This window comes from Enhydra lutris, unplaced genomic scaffold (assembly GCF_002288905.1).
Source record: "Enhydra lutris kenyoni isolate GAN:26980312 unplaced genomic scaffold, ASM228890v2 scaffoldscaffold45, whole genome shotgun sequence".
Lineage (NCBI taxonomy): Eukaryota > Metazoa > Chordata > Mammalia > Carnivora > Mustelidae > Enhydra > Enhydra lutris.
The window spans coordinates 12003893-12021676 of record NW_019154129.1 but is presented as its reverse complement, the minus strand read 5'-3'; the positions used below and the strand labels follow the sequence as shown (position 1 = coordinate 12021676).

Here is a 17784-nt window from a genome sequence, read left to right as displayed (position 1 = left end):
GACTGTCCAATTTTTTCTCTCCTGTGTCTGTACCCCTCTTTGGTGCGCATCTGTTATTGGCATCAAGCAAGCTCTTCCTAAAATTAAAACTTAAGTAAAACATATTTAGAGAATTTCTGGGTTGAAAGGGTCTTGCAAGAGAATCGAGCCTGATCTTCTGGGTCCCTGGCTGCTTGCTACTCTATGTGCCTAAATGAACACACCACAGGCTCTCTCTCAAGCACCAAGTGGATTCTTTGATAAAGCGGTGAAGACTGAAGGTTTTTTTCCCTTTCACCACGATACAAAGGCACACAACTGTTTTAGGGTCCTTCCAAACTATGGGTGGAGCTGACCTTCCCAGAAAGTACCGAGTGTCCTGACACCCAAATGGTCCCCATGGAACAGGGCAGCGCCCCGCCGTGTGGATGACATTCCTTCTGTTACTTTGCAAGCACTATTCCCCACCGCCCCCCATTTTCAGTCCTTTCATATTGTCTCAGCCCTGCCGTCCCCAACAGGCTGAAGCCCTGACCTGGGGCTACCTCTGTTCTCTCGTCAACTTGTATCTGAGGTTCCGCTTCTCACAGTCTCTGCCCGTTTCGCCCCACCTGCCCCAGGGGAAGAGCAGTCATCTCAAGTCCCCGTGACACGGGTTCAGCGGCTTGGCAGGGTCCTTGGGATTGGGCACGTGTTCCAGCATTCGGTTGAGGTCACCACATGCTGGCATGCGCTGAGGATAGGTAAGGGTCTCTTTCCATCAAGCCCTGTACCAGGCAAGGAAGGCTCAGCCAGCCACAGTGAGAACCACAGACCCCCTTGATATGGCCAAGGGGGCCCCCACACCAGCCCCCACCTGCACCAGTGAGGGGCCAGGGGAGAGACAACTTCCACCAACGCCACGGGAGGCCCTGGGTGGGCCTATTAGCAGGGAAGGTGACCAGGCTGTGTCACCTGGGCTCCTGGGTCTCGCCCATCTGCGAAAGTCCCTCCCGCTCTGCTCCACGGCACCCGCACTGCAGTCGGGGCCCGGCTGCTGGGCAAGGCAGACTGAACGGGACCACCTCCACCTGTCAAGAGCAATGGCCAGCTTTTTTTCCTTTAAACCTATTTTCCCCATCTCTACCCCCTTTAATGCCAGGAAGTTCATTAAGCATGTTTCACAAAGTAAGAAGATAAACGCTTGTTCCAAGTTCAACTGGGTGAATGACCATTAAGGCAAGCCAAGAAGATGATGTGGTAGGAGTTCAGCTCTGAGTCTATAGCCAGTTCTGCCACCTGGACAAGGTGGTAGAAGCACTCGGGACCTCAGTTTCCCATCTATAAAAGGAAAGTCACAAAAGTCCTATGTCCTAGGACTGTGTGAGAGAATATTCTGGAACAGGCACTAATGGGCCCGGGTCCCAGGTCAGGAAGCAGGCGGGCAGCCGCCTCAGCGCCAGCCTGGACACAACAGAAGTGAGCCTACAGACGGCCACATAGGGAAGGAGGGTGGTCAGCAACGCCAGGCACGCTCAAGAGCCCTGGAAGGAGGCCTAGAAGGTAAAACCGTGCTTCAACTGAGTGGTCCCTTCTCTGGAGAACACACAGGGCAGAGCACACGAGGCCAGAGGGACCGACTTTGTTTATTAAAGGAACCAAGAACAAATCACGCATCCTGGAACCTGGGTTACACTGAAAGATGGAAAATACCTACAGTGATTGGGTAACAAACAGAATGGAGCACAAGACAAGGCCCAAGGCAACCCCACCATGGGAAACTGCCACACTCCCTGCATGGAATGTTCCAGAACCAAGGGGTTTCAGCAGTTGCCCCAACTCCAGTGACAATGAAACAGAACAAGGACCCTCTACGGGAGCGTCAGCTGCCTGTCTGCCTCAGAAAGACCCAGTGGGTCAGCCAAGGCTGCCTCTGTCCTGGCCACTTGGGGCTGGAACAAAGACAACCATGGACTCCTGCCGTGGGGACAGATGGGAAGACAGGTCAAATCCACAGGCTTCCTCACAGGCTGCAGAGGCTGAAAGATGGGGTATCAGGGAAGTGTTCCCACACCAGGCATTTATCCTTTAGAACAGCTGTGGATCTACGAAGGTGACCCCCAACTCCCCTCCACGGTCCCGCTGATAACACAGGGACACGGAAAAGCCCCCACGGCCTACACACTGAGTGTGGCAAGGCTGGAGGGGAAGGTGAGAGGCCAGTAAAGGCTAGGGTTTGTTAACACTGCAAGAAATTGGAGCCACTGAGGCTTCCCCAAAGTGGGCCGACAAAGTGTCCCCAGCTTCATGTCCACCCACAACCTCAGAATGTGCCCTTATTTGGAAACAGGGTCTTTGCAGATGTAATTAAGATGAGGTCATTCTGGACCGGGGGCCCTAAATCGAATGACTGTGCCCTTAGAAGAGGACACCAGAGCAGAGAAGAGGCAGAGACGGGAGCGATGGAGCCATAAGGCGAGAACACTGGGGACGCCGGCAACATCAGAAGCCAGAAGAGAGGCGTGGGATGGTGTCTCCCATCAGGGCGTCCGGAAAGCAGCAGCCCTGCCTACACCTTGAATTGGACTTCCGGCCCCCTGAACGGTGAGAATCCATCCCTGGGGTGCTGAGACACCAGGCTGTGCTCATCCGGACAGTGGCCCCACGGCCCAGGTCCACCTGCTCCGTGTCCAGCCGTCACTGCCACACTCAGTGCCCGGATTCTTCCCTCAGTCCGGGCACCTGAAATGTCCCACTGTCATCAGCTGGGCCCCCAGTAGGGGCACACGGGGTGTGTCCGAAATGCCTTCAGGTTAGGGTTCTGGTTCCAAGACAGTAACTCCAGCAGCTTCATGAACTCTGACCGTGAAATTCTGACCGGGACCCCTGAGGCGGGTAGCTCAGTGAGTGGCAGCCGGGCTTCAGCCCGGGGGCCTCCTGGAGCCTCGCTGCGGGGCTCTGCGGGCCCGGCGGGTGCTGCTCTTCGCTGTGGGTCCGCTGGTGTTTGTGGAGGTCTGTGCCCCGGCGGAAGCCCCTGCCACAGGCTGGGCACACGAAGGGCTTCTCGCCTGCGTGTGTCCTCCGGTGCGCGCTGAAGTGGGAGCTGTTGCTGAAGCGCTTCCCGCACTCGGCACAGGCGTAAGGCCGCTCCCCGGTGTGCGTCCTGCGGTGGATGACCAGGCTGGAGCTCTGGCTGAAGCGCTTCCCACACTCGGCGCACGCGTACGGCTTCTCGCCCGTGTGGACCCTCTGGTGCGTGCTGAAGTTGGAGCGGTCACTGAAGCCCTTCCCGCACACCTGACACTTGTAGGGCCGCTCCCCGGTGTGCGTGCGCTGGTGCTTGGTCAAGTGGGACGTTTTGCTAAAGCCTTTGCCACACTCGGGGCACGTGTACGGCTTTTCGACTCGTCGGGGTCCTGCTCTTTCCAGAGGCTGCTCAGGTCTGGTCATGCCCCCGGCCGGCTCTCGGTCCCTCTCCCTTCTCATCGACACGTCCTCCCTGGCGTCCTCTCCATCAAGTTGCAGCCCAAGCCCTGGGACAGAGAAAGCACAGTCCCTGAGGCCCTCACGGGGAGAGGGGATGCGTCTAATAAGAGAGCAGAGGCTGGGCGGCTGTCCCATCCGAGGAACATGAGAGCAAGGCTCAGAGCACTTAGCAGGGGAGTGTCAGACCCCGAGTGGAGATAATGAACCATGGCCAGCAGCCCATTAAACCCGCACAACGCCAGTGAGGTGGGTGCTGTTACTGCCCCCATCTTAAGATGGGGAAACCGAGGCACGGGGATGTTGAGGAACTCACCCAAAGTCACTCAGCTAGTAAGTTACAGGGTGGGCTCTAGAGTCTGGGCACACAACCTTTAGGCCAAGGGTTCTCCTCTGGGGGCAGTGGCGGCCCTCAGAGGGCACTGGGCAGTGTCTGAAGGCATTTTTGGTTGTCACACTTGCCGCTAGTGGGTGGAGGCCAGGGACGCTGGTGAACATCCTATAGCTCACAAGATGGCATCATAACAGAGACTTCTACAGCCTCAATGTCAACAATGTTTTGGTGTTTAACCAAACAAACCACAACCAGACTAAATAACCTATCACAATGTTATCTGTAGATCTGCATTAACAGCTATAATCAGCTGACTGAAAAACAGATCACTCTCCATACTGTAGGTGGGCCTCAACTCATCAGTAGAAGGTCTTAGGAGCAGAACCTGAGGCTTCTCAGAGAGGGGCAGAGGGAGAGAGAGAATCCTAAGCAAACCTCTTGCCCAGCATGGAGCCCCTTGCAGGCCTGGAGATCATGACCTGAGCTGACATCAAGGTGGACACTTAACCGACTAAGCCAGCCAGGTACCTCCCCCAGAGAAGGAATTCTACCTCAAGACTGCAATACAGAAATCCTACCCAGGTTTCTAGTCAGTTGGCGGCCCTGCAGATCTCAGACTCAGGACTGCAACATCAATTCTCACTCGAATTTCCAGTCTGCAAGCCTGTCCTATGATTTTACGCTTGCCAGAAGTCACCATCCTATGAGCCAATTCCTTAAAACAAATGTCTTAACTTACACACATACACACACACAATTGGTTCTGTTTCTCTGAAGAAACCCAACTGATACCCAGAGGCAGCTCAGTTCCTTGAGCTGAACGTGTTGCGGGGAGTGAACGGCTATCTGGAATGTCAAGAGAGCGGAGCAGGGAGAGCCGCGGTGCTGTGCGGGGAGCTGAGGGTGGAGGTGGTCAGGAGAGGCTGTGGATGGTCAAGGCCTTGCCGGGAGCAGCTCGACCCACAGGGCTGTGGGCAGCACAGAGGCGGACGCGAAACTGGACCAACCACGTGGGTGAAGGCACAAAAGAACAAGGAACCCAGGACTGCTGTGGCACCTGCCTGGGGCGAGGTGAGCAGCCGTACTCTCCCCACTGCCAGGCCCCTGCCGGGTCACTAGCAACCCTGGCCTGGCAGGCCGCACCCGGCTGCTTGCTGAGCGGACGCGCCAGGGAGTGGCCCTGGCCCATGGAACCCACCCGGGCACGGGGTGCGTTCCTGTTTCAGCACGCTCCCCACTGAGTCCTCGGGCCACTGCGGCCTGATAACTGTTGAACTGGCTTTTGTAAGCGATGGGGAGACATGGGAAATCGGAGCAGGGAGATGCCGGGCCTGGCATCCCCGAGGCCCAAACACAATTGTTGAGAAATGCCGAGCCGGCCACGGCCAGCCTGGGGAAGGAGCCCCCCTCCCTGAGACCGGCCCACGTCAGACACACCACCGATAAGCAGTGGCCGGGGCCTCTCCGCACGTTACCCCTGTGTTCCGGCAGTGTGTCCCAGCTACAATCCCGCTGAGCTGGGTCTGGGCTCTCCCACTCCTCCTGGGACAGGTACGCTGCCATGTCCTCCAAGGTCACTGGCACCTGCTGGAATGCAAACCACTCAGTCCCACACTGAGGCTCCGTAATGTGGGCCAGCCTGGTGGGCTCGCACACCCCCTCCACCTGTATCACAATGGCAGGTCCTGCTTGTCTCCCCCAACTTCCTCTCTCTAATACCTTCCCTCTCCATAGGCTATTGTCCACCCCTCCTCCTCAGGTTCTGCTCACAGAACGGCTGAATCCTGCTCCCTGGGAGGACACCATCACCGCCGCACTCTGTCCCTCTGCTGCTGGGCCAGAGACAATGCAGACAGATTCACCGTCTGGAGCAGCTGGTTCCCCTGTGCGTGCAGCCACTGGGGCCCAGGTTCCCCAGGGGCATGAGTTAGGCATGCCCTGCCTCAGCTCAACCAGCCCTGGGACCCGAGTGGGGTGTCTTGGGAACTTCAGGAAGCCTCTAGGTCAATCGTTCCAAATCTAGCACCAAACTGACTCAAGGAGCAGATTAAAACCCAAGCAAACAAGGTCTAGAAGAGGCAAATCTGTATAGACAGAAAGCAGGTTGCCAGGGGCCGGGGAAGGGGGGATGGGGGCTGCTACTAATGGGTATGGGGTATGCTGGGGAGGCAAGTGTTTTGAGAACTGAGACGACGGCTGCATAACTCTATAAATACGCTAAATGCCATGCAGTCCCAGCAGCTGAGCCGGGTGTGTGTGAATTACACCTCGGTAAGGCTGTATTTTTTTTTTAAAGATTTCTTTATTTATTTTAGAAAGAGCAAGAGTAGCACGAGCAGGTGGAGGAGCAGAGGTGGAGAGAGTCTCCCGCAGACTCCCCACTGAGGGCAGAGTCTGTATGGGGTTTGATCTCCCAACCCTGAGATCATGACCTGAGCCCAAATCAAGAGTCAGGTGCTTAACCAACTGAGCCTCCCAGGCGCCCCTCAATAAAGCTGTTATTTAAACAAACAAGCAGGGGCGCGTGGGTGGCTCAGTGGGCTAAAGCCTCTGCCTTCGGCTCAGGTCGTGATCCCAGGGTCCTGGGATTGAGCCCCGCATCGGGGAGCCTGCTTCCCCTCCTCTCTCTGCCTGCCTCTCTGCCTACTTGTGATCTCTCTCCTTCTGTCAAATAAATAAATAAATAAATTTTTTAAAAAAATAAACAAGCAAAGGAGATTTCAATTCCAGGCCAGGGCTGGGGAAGGAATTTATATTTTTAACCCAAAGTCCCAAGAATCTAGCGCCTGGCTGGGTTGGAAACGACTGCCCCAGCTCACCACTAAGCCCCAGAATCCTCTGGGGCACAACTAATACTCAACGGGATCCAAGAAAAGACCTCGGGAAGTAAGTCGGGGTAAAGGGGTCATTCCACGAGGGAGTGCCTCTGCGAGTTGGACCTGGCACGGGAGAGAAGTGTCCCCGTGACAAGGGCAGGGTACACACAGGAAAGATGCAAACTGGGAACGTGCACTCACCTGGGACCAAGACGAAACGAAGCACGTGGCCGAAGCTGCTGTCTCCTGATGTTGGGAGGCTGCTGGGCCTGGGGAAAGAGCAGAGTTGCCAGAGAGGGCCACACAGCCCACCAGTGCACACAGTAGCGAAGGCCCAGACAGGTGCAACTACTCCCCACCTTTGCTCAGCTCCCAAGGGAGGAACTTGTCCTTCCCACATGGACAGAGGCCCAGCCTCCTGTGATGCCCCCTTCCCTCTGCCTCCTTCCCCTGCAGGGCTTCTTTCATCTAGAGGGATGGCTACTCACCCCTCTTTGGCCAGAGCTGGGGGCCCCTCTTTGGTCTGCGGCTCCGCTGGGATGGGGGCTGCTGGCTGGAGCATCCAGACCCTTCCTCCGGAGACAGCTCCTCCGGCCTGGCCTCCACTTGGTGTTTCAAGGACTTTTCTCCTGCCCCGTGGGGCGCTACATCATCAGGGAGCACCTCCAGGCTCTGCATGCAGACAGAGATCTGTCCACCAGCTCCCACAAAGTTGGGAGAAAACCCATGAGGTCCCCAACCACTGTCTCAGGCACCCCTGGCCATCCTCCTGTTCCCAGGCTCTGCCCAACTGTGCCTCACCCCCCCACCCCCACCCAGGGCTTCCTCTCCCTGTCTACCCCCATGGCCCACCACATGCCACACAGTCCTCCCTCCAGACACGCTAGAAGAAGGAATGTTGAGCTGCGAATAGGTCAAGCTCCCAAGTGGGACAAAGTGAGACCTGCTCTGTCCCTGGATGAGTCTCCCCAGTCTCTCCCCATCACACTGCACCGTGTCATCGTCGTACTCTTATCCTTCCTTCCTTGCTGCTCCCAAATGACCTGGGCCAGGAGGACCCCGAATCAGGTCTCATTTCAGAAGTTCGCACTATTTCATGTGCTACATTTTTTGAATTCACCTGCCGGCGCTCTGAAACCATCTATTTCCCAATTCCAGAGAAGGTAAAGAGGATGAACTTGGAGTTTACTGAGCTCTGCAAGAGTACTTGGGACAAGAGACATCTCGGGGGAACTGTGAAACCACTTCCAGGGACCCCTGTGTCAGGCTCAACATTGCACACTTCTAAGAAGAGACAGTCCCCAGAGGTTATGGGGTGCACGGAGCCAGAGGGAAGCCATGCTAAGAACCCCAACACCAAGGCTGGAGGGGCTGGGAAGGGCTCCTGAATTCCTGCTGGCCACGACAGCAGGATCTGCCTACTGCAATCAACTCACACTATGGTCAAGTTTGGGGAGGGATGTGTCTATGCTGCTGGGCAAATAGAAAAGCAGTGTATGGCCAATGGTACCACCACAAGAAGAAAGGTCACCTGTCCACATTTGCCAAATATTTAATCTAGAAAAACTAATCTAATCGAAGCAAGAGAAATCTGTAAGACTTCCCACTCCTCAGATTTTCTTAGAAGCTGGGAGTGTGCCCTAGAGTGGTGCATCCACAGAACTTTGCATGACGACAAAGTGTCGTACATCTTCATTGTCTAGTATCCAGTACAGGGGCCACTGGCCATGCGTGACAACTGAGCCCTTGAAATGTGCCTGGTGTGACCTAGGAACTACAATGACATATTTAGTTGTAATTAAAAAAAAAAACCACATGTGGCCAGTAGCCACTGCCTGGGATGGCACAGCTCCAGAGAACCTGGGGACATGTGGGGGCTCTAACCAGGGCATCCACCAGCCCCTGTTTTTTCTTCCTCCTCATTCTGGGATCTCTTCAACCCCCAGCACCCTGCCTGGGAACATCTATAACCTCCCTCCCGTCAAAAGCTGTGTCTGACCTCCACCGGGATGATACTGATGAACCAAACCACACATCTAGTGGGCTACCTGTGCTTAGTCAACGGATTTACACCCATCAGCCAAGGCTGAGAAACACTTCGCAGTTGTGTTCTTCAATTCACAGGTACAGGCAGCCCAGTCCCCGCCCCCCCCACCCAGGGACCCAGGCAGACCGTGGCTCCAGAGCCCAAGGAATTTCCAAATGCAGACCTCAGGGGCAGGGCCCTGAGGTCTTGGGGCCCCGTTTCCTCACCTCAGGGCCAAATTGCCCCCCACCTCACCCGCTGCCTCTGTTTCCTGGGCTCCCGCTGCAGCCCTTCCACGAGGACCACGGCCTCCTCACCACTCTCTGGCTGCTGCTCCCGCACCCGGGCCTGGATCTCCCCTGGCAGCACCATCAGGAACTGCTCCAGCACCAGCAGCTCCAGAATCTGCTCCTTGGTGCGCAGCTCTGGCCGTAGCCAGCGGCAGCAGAGCTCCCAGAGGCGGCTCAGGGCCTCCCGTGGCCCCGCCACCTCCTGGTAACAAAAGAGCCGGAAGAGCTGGCGGAAGGTCTCAGGGCTGGGGTCTTCTGGCTCCAGGGAGGGCTCCTCTTCCCAGCAGAAATCCTCCTCCACCTTCACAATCAAGATCTCATCTTGGTCCAGGGGCGGTGGAGGCTGGAGACCAGGTGTGGTTGCCATTGTCTGGGGCGGGTCTTGCTTTCTTTTGCCTCAGGGCTCAAATTTGTGCTTCCCGGAACCTCAGGCACACTGGATAAGAGGTTTGCAGGACTCTGTACAGAAACAATAAAATCATCTGGGTGCGGGTTAGGGCTAGATAAGCATCTACCCATAAGCCCCTGTGCTTGCCCCAGAGCCAACTCACGCTCACCGGCAAAAGAAAACGGCTTTAATTTGTAAGTGAAAGCGTTCTTGCGGCTCCCCCCTGCTAATTCCCAGGCAAGTTACTCAAACCCTCCGAGCCTCGATGCCGCATTCAAAAAGCGGAGAAAATGGTATCCCTACACAGAGGCTGCTAAGACTAAAGGATTTTTGGAAGGGGTTTCGCGCATTGCCTAGAATAGGATCAGACTTAGAGAAACGCGGTTTTTATTACCACGGCTGGCCCACCTGGGCTGGGGTCCCTTTGGAAACATGGTGAGAACCAGGGCGCCCTCTGACTGCGAGGACGCGGATTCTGTCACGACCTGACCCCCGATTTCGGGCCCTGCAAGCCCCATAGGCCCGCCGGGTACCCCCGACTGGATGGTCACCTCGGCCTCTCCAACTCCAGGGTCCTGGGAGTGCTGGGAGTCCCCGGCCGGGCTGCTTTCCCCGGTTTCGTCCTCAGGTGGAGGGTGAGCAGTAGCCCAGGCCGAGCACAAACCCGGGCTCTGACGTGGGCCCGGGATGGAAGCTCAAGCCGGGACCCCGCGCCCTGCACCCGCACTCACCGGCAGCGAGGCAGGCCCGGCCGAGAGTGTACCGCGGGAGCAGGGGGCGCAGCAGGCAAGCTGCCCACAGACGAGACAAACAAACCCGCACAACGAACACCTGAGACGGGTCCTCGTGAGCCGCAGATTCAGCACGCTGTGGGCGGGCTCACCGGCGCATTGTGGGTAATGTAGTCCCCGCGCTACTGGCCGAGCCGGCTGTCGAGTGTGGGACTGAGTCTGGATAGGCGGGTCCACGGCGGGCATTGTGGGCAACGTAGTCCTTGAACTGTGGCCGACCAGCTGTAAGCGGGTGAGAATGAGACCGCGTGGGCGGGCCCACGGGAGGCATTATGGGTAAAGTAGTCCTTGCACCTTCAGTGAGCGGGGCAGGGTTTTCGAGGCGCCGCAGGTTCTGGGCAATTCTCCCTGCATCCTTTCCATCCGTCCTCCCCTGGCCTGAGAAAAGTACACTGCGGGCGGGGACTTGTTAATTTACATTTCTACTTACATGGTACTTTGTATGTACCAGGCTCTGTTTTAAGTACTTTCCAATTATTAACAATTCATCTTTCTAACAACCGTGGCCAGGGAGCGAGATGGGGCGGGGAGGGTGGGGGCGGGCAGGGTTGGTGCCTGGGTGTCTGGGTCCAACAGCTGCCTTTGGCTGGGGTCATGATCTCAGGGTCCTGGGATCCCTGCATCCGTTCCCGGCTCAGTGGGGAGCTTGCTTCTTCCCCTCCCCCTACTTGTGCTCTCTCACTCTCTGTCAAATAAATAAATAAAATCTTAAAAAACAAACAACAGTGGGAGGTAGGTACTGTTAGCAATATTTTATAGATGAGGAAAAGAGACAGAGGTTCAACGACCTGCCTAAGGTCCATACATACTCAGTAAGTGGAGAGCTGGAATGAGGTTAGAGCCCGGGCATCTGTTCTAGTCCACCTCTTAATTTTAGAGACTAGTTAATGAAGACCCAGAAAGTTACCTGCTTGGGGCATGTTGGCTACCAATTGTTTATTTATTTGTTAATTTAATCAATAAATATTTATTGGGCTCTGCTTTGTACCAAGCAGGCACCATGAACAGAAGGTGAACTAGACAGACGGTCCTTGGTGTTGCTGTGCAGCCTGGGAGAGACTAAGCCCCTGGAATTTAAGCAGGTAAAGGTCATGGAGAGGGTTAGCTGCTTAGCACATCATAAGTGCTCCACAAATCGTCACTAACATAAGGACCAGGAGATTCCCGAGTCCTTCAGCTGTGGCATCCCCAGACCTAGCACCTTACCCCATCTTCCCACTAGCATTTCTTCCCATCCTACTTGCCATTCTCTCTCATGTTTCATTTTTCCTACTACATCCAATATCCAGTTTTTATCTTGGGCACACGGAGCAGAACAAGACACTGGGCTGCCCGTGACTAATTTCACTGCCCCTCCCTGAGTGGGAGGCATCTTTAAGGGCAGATTTCAGGACTGTCCCAGGCCTCCACAGCCTTGTGCTGGGGCCTGAAGAAAGGCAGGACCGTATATGCCTCAGTTTCTCCTTCAGCATGGGGTAGCTGACCAGGAAGTCAAGAATGTTAGAATAAACGAACACCAAAGTGTACACTTACTCAGGGAAGTGGTCCTTAGGTCCAACACAAGAGGCCTGCGCTCCATTTGCTTTGGGAGGAGAATGTGCACGGGGGACCTTCGAACAAATCAGAGGAAGGATGCAGCAGGGCAGGAAGAAGAACAGATAAAGCGGGAGAGGGAAAAGGAGGAACACAGAAGAGGCTGGTGGAATCTGAGGGAATCTGAGGGAAAACCAGCAGGTTCTATAGGACTACACGACCCTGATCGGATTGCAGAGTGTGCTGGCTTGTGTGTAAAGTAGCGGAGAGGTGTGGGGATGCCAGCATTTTCAAAGCTATGCCACGCCTTCCCCTTTCTAACTGCCTCCTGGTTAGCTGTGGGGACCAGGCATCTTCTCCTCAGTGCCATATATCCAGAAGTTAGCAAGTCAATGTAGTGACCAAGGCCTGGCTGACATAGCCCTGGCCCTCCTCCTGTCTGGGCAATTTTCAGTGACTACAACCAACAGAGGTTTAAAGGACAAGTTTCTGCTTTGCTCCAGATTTTGCGTGTGTTTGTTTAGGATTTCAATCTTTTTTTTTCTTCTTAAGATTTTATTTATTTGAGGGGCGCCTGGCTGGCTCAGTGGGTTACGCCTCTGCCTTCAGCTCAGGTCATGGTCTCAGGGTTCTGGGATCGAGCCCCAAGTTGGGCTCTCTGCTCAGAGGGGAGCCTGCTTCCCCCTCTCTCTGCCTGCCTCTCTGCCTACTTGTGATCTCTGCCAAATAAATAAATAAAATCTTTAAAAAATAAAAAATAAAAGATTTTATTTGACAGAGAGAGGGAGGGAGAGCACGAGCAGGGTGAGGGACAGAGGGAGAACCAGGCTCCCCACTAAGCAGAGAGCTTGACGTGAGGCTGGATCCCAGGACCCTGGGATCATGGCCTGACCTGAAGGCAGACATTAACCAACTGAGCCGCCCAGGTGCCCCTCGGATGCCCAGGTGCCCCTCAGATTTCGGTTTTAGTTCTATTTTGGGGGAGACACAAACATGCAGTCCCTAACAAATGTAAGTCAGGATGAATTTGGGCATCCACAGAAAACACCCCTAACCTGTGCTTCAAATCCTGGTCCCACTACTTATTAACTAGGTACGCCTTACCTTCCTAACCTGTGAAATGGGGACTGCCATAGCTCCAGCTTCAGAGAGCTGAGGGACAAGACTAGGTGAGACTGATTGTACAGCACCTGTGACAATGTCCAGTGCATAACCAGTGCTCCTTAAGCATCGGCTCTAGCGTCATGACTTGCAGCCCCAAGGAGATGTATGCGGGTCTCAGGGTGTGGGTCTTGGGTATGTGGCACCGTGGAGTTCCCGTAAGAGGTCACTGGGTCCACTAAGGCCCTAAGCATTGTTCACGGTCTGAATGAAAAGTATTTATAGTTAAGCACACAGATCACTATTTATTCTTGTAGCTGTAGCTTGTTTTCACAGTGTTTATGGGGTCTACAAAACAGTTCAAGTTAAAATGGGAGCCTCATACTCACAGAAGTTTGCAGCACATACGTACCATTCTCTGAAGACGGAGGGGAAGATCTTGTCAGAGTGAAGACATAGGTCTGTCATCACATCCAAGACATCGGCTCAGCTCACACTTGCTCTTATTAACCAGAAGGAAAACAGGGTGTACAGTCAAGCCCTCCAAGTTCTCATCTTTGGTAGCAATTTCTCAATGTCCAAATGACTGAGAACTAAAAACTCAATATACAAATCAAATAGTTTAATTTGACTAAATTATCTAAAAGAGTCATCGGGGGCGCCTAGGTGGCTCAGCGGGTTAAAGCCTCTGCCTTCGGCTCAGGTCATGATCCCAGGGTCCTGGGATCGAGCCCCACATCGGGCTCTCTGCTCAGCAGGGAGCCTGCTTCCCTTCCTCTCTCTGCCTGCCTCTCTGCCTGCCTGTGATCTCTGTCTGTTAAATAAATAAATAAAATATTTAAAAAATAAAATAAAATAAAAGAGTCATCGGAGAGCTGGCATGGCTCAAAACTAATACAGAATGGGTGTTTTATTACACTTAAAAAAATTTTTTTTTTTTTTTTTCAGAGAAAATCCTGAAGCAGACTCCCACCCCCGAATGTGGAGCCCAACTCAGGGCTTGATCCCAGGACCCCAAGATCATGATCTGAGCCGAAACCAAGAGCCAGCTGCTTAACCAACTGAGCCACCTAGGCACCCATACACTTTTTCTAAGGCTTCCATGAGGCAATAATAAAAGCTAATGTGGTTTTTAAAAAAAAGATTTTATTTATTTATTTGTCAGAGAGAGAGAGAGAAAGCACGAGCAGGGGGGTGGGGGAGCAGCAGGCAAAGGGAGAAGCAGGCTTCCGGCTAATGCAGGACTTCATCCCAGGACCCTGGGATCACAACCTGAGCCAAAGGCAGACGCTCAGCTAACGGAGCTATGCAAGGGTCCCAAAGCTAAGGTTTTTTAAGCACTTCCTTAGTCCATGGGAATTCTTTACTGTGCTACTTAAATCTTCACAAGGACTCTCTTGTATAGGTATCATTATGACCCAAATTCTAGATGAGTAAACTGAGGCTCAGAGAGGGCATAGCCCTGCTAAAGGCCACACAGCTAGGAAAGGGGAAAAGCCAAGTCAAACTCAGGCAGGTCCACTCCTGAGTCTGTGGCCCCAAACACTCCCCTAAGGTTCTCCTGAACACCAGCCAGGTAATCAGAGGCCTGCCTTGGAATAAATATCCAAATGACTCCTCGGAAGACTCTGGTCCTGCCTCAAGGTTGTCCTGAGGGGGCCACTTGGGGCCATAATACCCACTGGATTTCAAAACACAGTGGGCAGATCTGCTTGGTTCACAGAGGTGCTCAGTAAATAGTTGCTGGATGACTGAATAAATGAGTGGGAAGAATTTGTTTTTCAGACGTTGACATCTGCAGCTCAGCCTTACACAAACTTCATTCATAAATGTGATGATGGCGGTACAGATGGAGATAAACAGTACCTGTGCCCCAGAGGATACTTACTAGGATTCAATGATCTAATACATTCAAACACTCCACTCTAGGGTGAAATCTAGAAGGAATCAGTAAACAGTATTGTTACTATTTTCATTAACACAAAGCAGGAGGGACAAGAATGCTTGCTGTGAATGCCTGGGAAATCTCTCCTTGGAGACTGCTTGTGTTTTGGTTCCATTATTAAATTGGAGACAGATGAGAGGATACATCAGTTAACAGGGAGGCCGAAGATAGCCATCGTTTACACCCTCAGCCACCCAGCACTTGAAACTTCATGTCTTATCCCTGCAGCCGGCAGGTCAAATGAGAAGCTAACATTTTAAGAACAGCCTTGCAAAGCGTGACCATTCCTCTGAGGGAGAGCTACCTCCAGGATAAGGAGGCTGGAGTGTGGAGGAAGAAGGGGGGTTCAAGGACCACCAGGCATGCTTGGAAATCCTTACTCAACTGGATGACATCTGCTGAACTCTCCGGTTTGTAGGCAGCCCAGGCATCACTCAGAATGGGGGTGAAGATTCACATGCTCCTCTTGGGAAACACCGTGTCTTTGTCTGCTCAGGCTGCCATAGCAGCATGCCACGGAGATCGGGAGCCTTAGACCACACACAATGATTTCTTACAGTTCTGAAAGCTAGAAGTCCAAGATCAAGGTGTCGGTGGATTCAGTCCCTGATGAGAGCTCTCTTCCAGCCTGCGGACTGTTACCTTCTCACTGTATCCTCACACAACAGAGAATGATCCCCCTTACTAAGGTCACAGTCCTATCAGGTTAGGGCCCCACCTGTTATCATCTCATTTAACCTAATTACCGCTTACAAATCCTCTCTCCAAATATAGTTACACTGAAGGTTAGGGCTTCAAACAAGACATTCAGTCCAGATAATACAACCAGACCCCCCCAAACTGCCAGTCCTTGGAATGACTGATGATTCTCCTCGGTCTTCAGACCACCACCCACTCCAGACCAGGGTCAAGAAAGGAAGCAAGACAGGACTTTTAACACAGACAGTTGGCACACCCAACATTCTGGGATATTCATGCTATGCACAAAGACACTTGCTCTCCCCCGTTTTTCTTAAAACACGCGTCCATCTTGGTCTTTGGCACTGCCAGGTAGGAGAGTGACATGAATGTGGAGATTCTATCCCCACTACAAGAGACAGAGCAGTGCCAGGACAATGGCAGCTCCTGCTGGAAGCCAGTGTCAGGGATGTGGGAAGTGGCCGGGGACACAGGCCCCGTGCTGCCAGTCCGTCTAACTGAAGAAGTCTGATATCTAGATGTTCAGGGGAAAACTCCTAATTTTGAATGTAGACTCGAACTGGTTTTAAGACCTGTGTGAGATAAACAAAACACATCAACAGGTTTCTGGGCTGTGTCTGGCACACACAAACAAAGGGAATGACACAGGCAGTGACGCTGTTATAAAGAAACATGTAGGGCGCCTGGGTGGCTCAGTTGGTTGGGCGACTGCCTTGAGCTCAGGTCACGATCCCAGAGTCCTGGAATCGAGTCCCGCATCGGACTCCCAGACTCCATGGGGAGTCTGCTTCCCCACTCTCATGCTCTCTCTTACTCTGTCTCTCTCTCTCAAATAAATAAAAAAAGCTTAAAAAAAAAAAAGAAACATGAAGCAGGATGATTGGAGAGAGGAACGGTGTTGTTTAAGTGGAGAATATTTATATAAAAAGACCATTAGTTCATGGGCTCCTGGGTGGCTCTGGATTTTGGATCAAGCCCCACATCAGGCTCCATGCTGGGGTCCACTTGAGATTCTGTCCCTCTGCCCCTCCCCCACTCTTGCTCTCTAAAAATCAATCAATCTTGAAAAGAAAAAAAAAAAAGACCAGTAGTTCACTTGGTGGTTCATCCCCCTCACTAACAGAAGCCAGAATCTCCTTAGCTTCAATACTTTCTTCAATGGTTTTCTCCAAAAGGGCAGGAGACCAAAGCGAAGGGAAGAGAAAGAGAGGTAAAATGCCCCGCTTCCCTCAAAAATCTTTTCAGCCATACTGAGGGCTGAAGGCAACCATGCAGAGAGCCAGCCTGCGAGAGAGAGATGGCGACACACACACACACACACACACACACACAGAAATACACTTCTTTCTCAACCACTGTCCAGGGAAGTTATTCATGCCACTTGGCAAACAATGGTACAGAAGGCTTTATCCAGGACCAGAGATAGGTGCAGGGATCACCACAAGGGGGTGTGTAGTGAGGGAGAGACACTGGGCTTGACTCCCAAACACAGCGAGGAAGGCAGCATTTCATAGCCAAGGTGGGGGAGGATGAAAATAAGAGGAAACATCAGGGGGACTGTGGCTAAACCAACCTACTAGGATTCTTGCTGAAGGCAGGCCAGCATGATCAGACATCACCTGGGGGATGCTGGAGGGTGAGGAAACCAATCAGATATCAAGGGTGGGGGTCCTGGCTGAACTGACTCAAGTGGATTCTTGCTAAAATTGGGTAAAGCAGAAATGAACACAGAAGTCCCAAAGTCAAGGCCCTGCTGAGAAGAGTTCAGAGGAGCCTAAGTAGAGTTTGGTTAAGGAATCTTTGCCACCACCTTTAGGGTAAAAGGACTCTCTCACAGACAGAAAGGCGCTCTCCAGAAGCAGAAAGTGCCCTTTGGGGTTCTCAGTTCTAAAAGGAGAAGTTGTTCAAGGTAAGACAGCAAGAGATGCCAAGTGCTGTCCGCCCACCGTCTACCTAGGAGTTAGAGACCTTCCAGGTCAATGCATAGCCCCAACCTCGTACTGCCTCCTTCCTTCCTTCCCCGTCCCCCCTTCCCCTCCTCCTCCTTCTTCTTCAGATTTTATCTGAGAGAGAGAGCAGGAACACGGTGGGGAGCAGAGGAACAAGCAGACACCACGCTGAGCAGGGAACTCGATGGAGAGCTGCTTCCTAGGGAATCTGGGATCATGACCTGGGCAGAAGGCTGATGCTTAACCCACTCACCCACCCAGGCGCCCTGCCTGCTCCACTCACCCACCCAGGCGCCCTGCCTGCTGCTGCTGCTTCTTCTTCTTTTTTTTTTTTTTTTTTAAGATTTTATTTATTTATTTGACAGAGGCAGGCAGAGTGATAGGGGGAAGCAGGCTCGCCACTGAGCAGAGAGCCGGATGTGGGGCTGGATCCCAGGAACCTGGAATCATGACCTGAGCTGAAGGCAGAGG

At 53.3% G+C, this 17784-nt stretch overlaps 1 protein-coding gene across 7 annotated transcripts; it reads right to left on the bottom strand.

The window, feature by feature from the left end:
* Positions 1-1585: 1585 nt before the first annotated feature.
* LOC111156145 (zinc finger protein 500) lies at positions 1586-11723 on the bottom strand. 7 transcript variants are annotated; one of them, XM_022516826.1, is made up of 7 exons: positions 11620-11723; positions 10179-10308; positions 8873-9366; positions 7080-7263; positions 6793-6860; positions 5251-5362; positions 1586-3491 (listed from the first exon to the last, which is right to left on the bottom strand). In XM_022516826.1, exons 3-7 carry the CDS (start codon positions 9272-9274, stop codon positions 2809-2811), a joined length of 1449 nt encoding a protein of 482 aa, XP_022372534.1. In that variant the 5' UTR covers positions 9275-9366; positions 10179-10308; positions 11620-11723; the 3' UTR covers positions 1586-2808. The 7 variants fall into 7 exon arrangements, with proteins under 7 accessions (XP_022372534.1, XP_022372535.1, XP_022372538.1 ...); XM_022516827.1 differs by lacking the exon at positions 11620-11723 and having other exon boundaries at positions 10179-10378; XM_022516830.1 differs by lacking the exons at positions 10179-10308; positions 11620-11723 and adding an exon at positions 10127-10177.
* Between the last annotated feature and the right edge of the window lie 6061 nt (positions 11724-17784).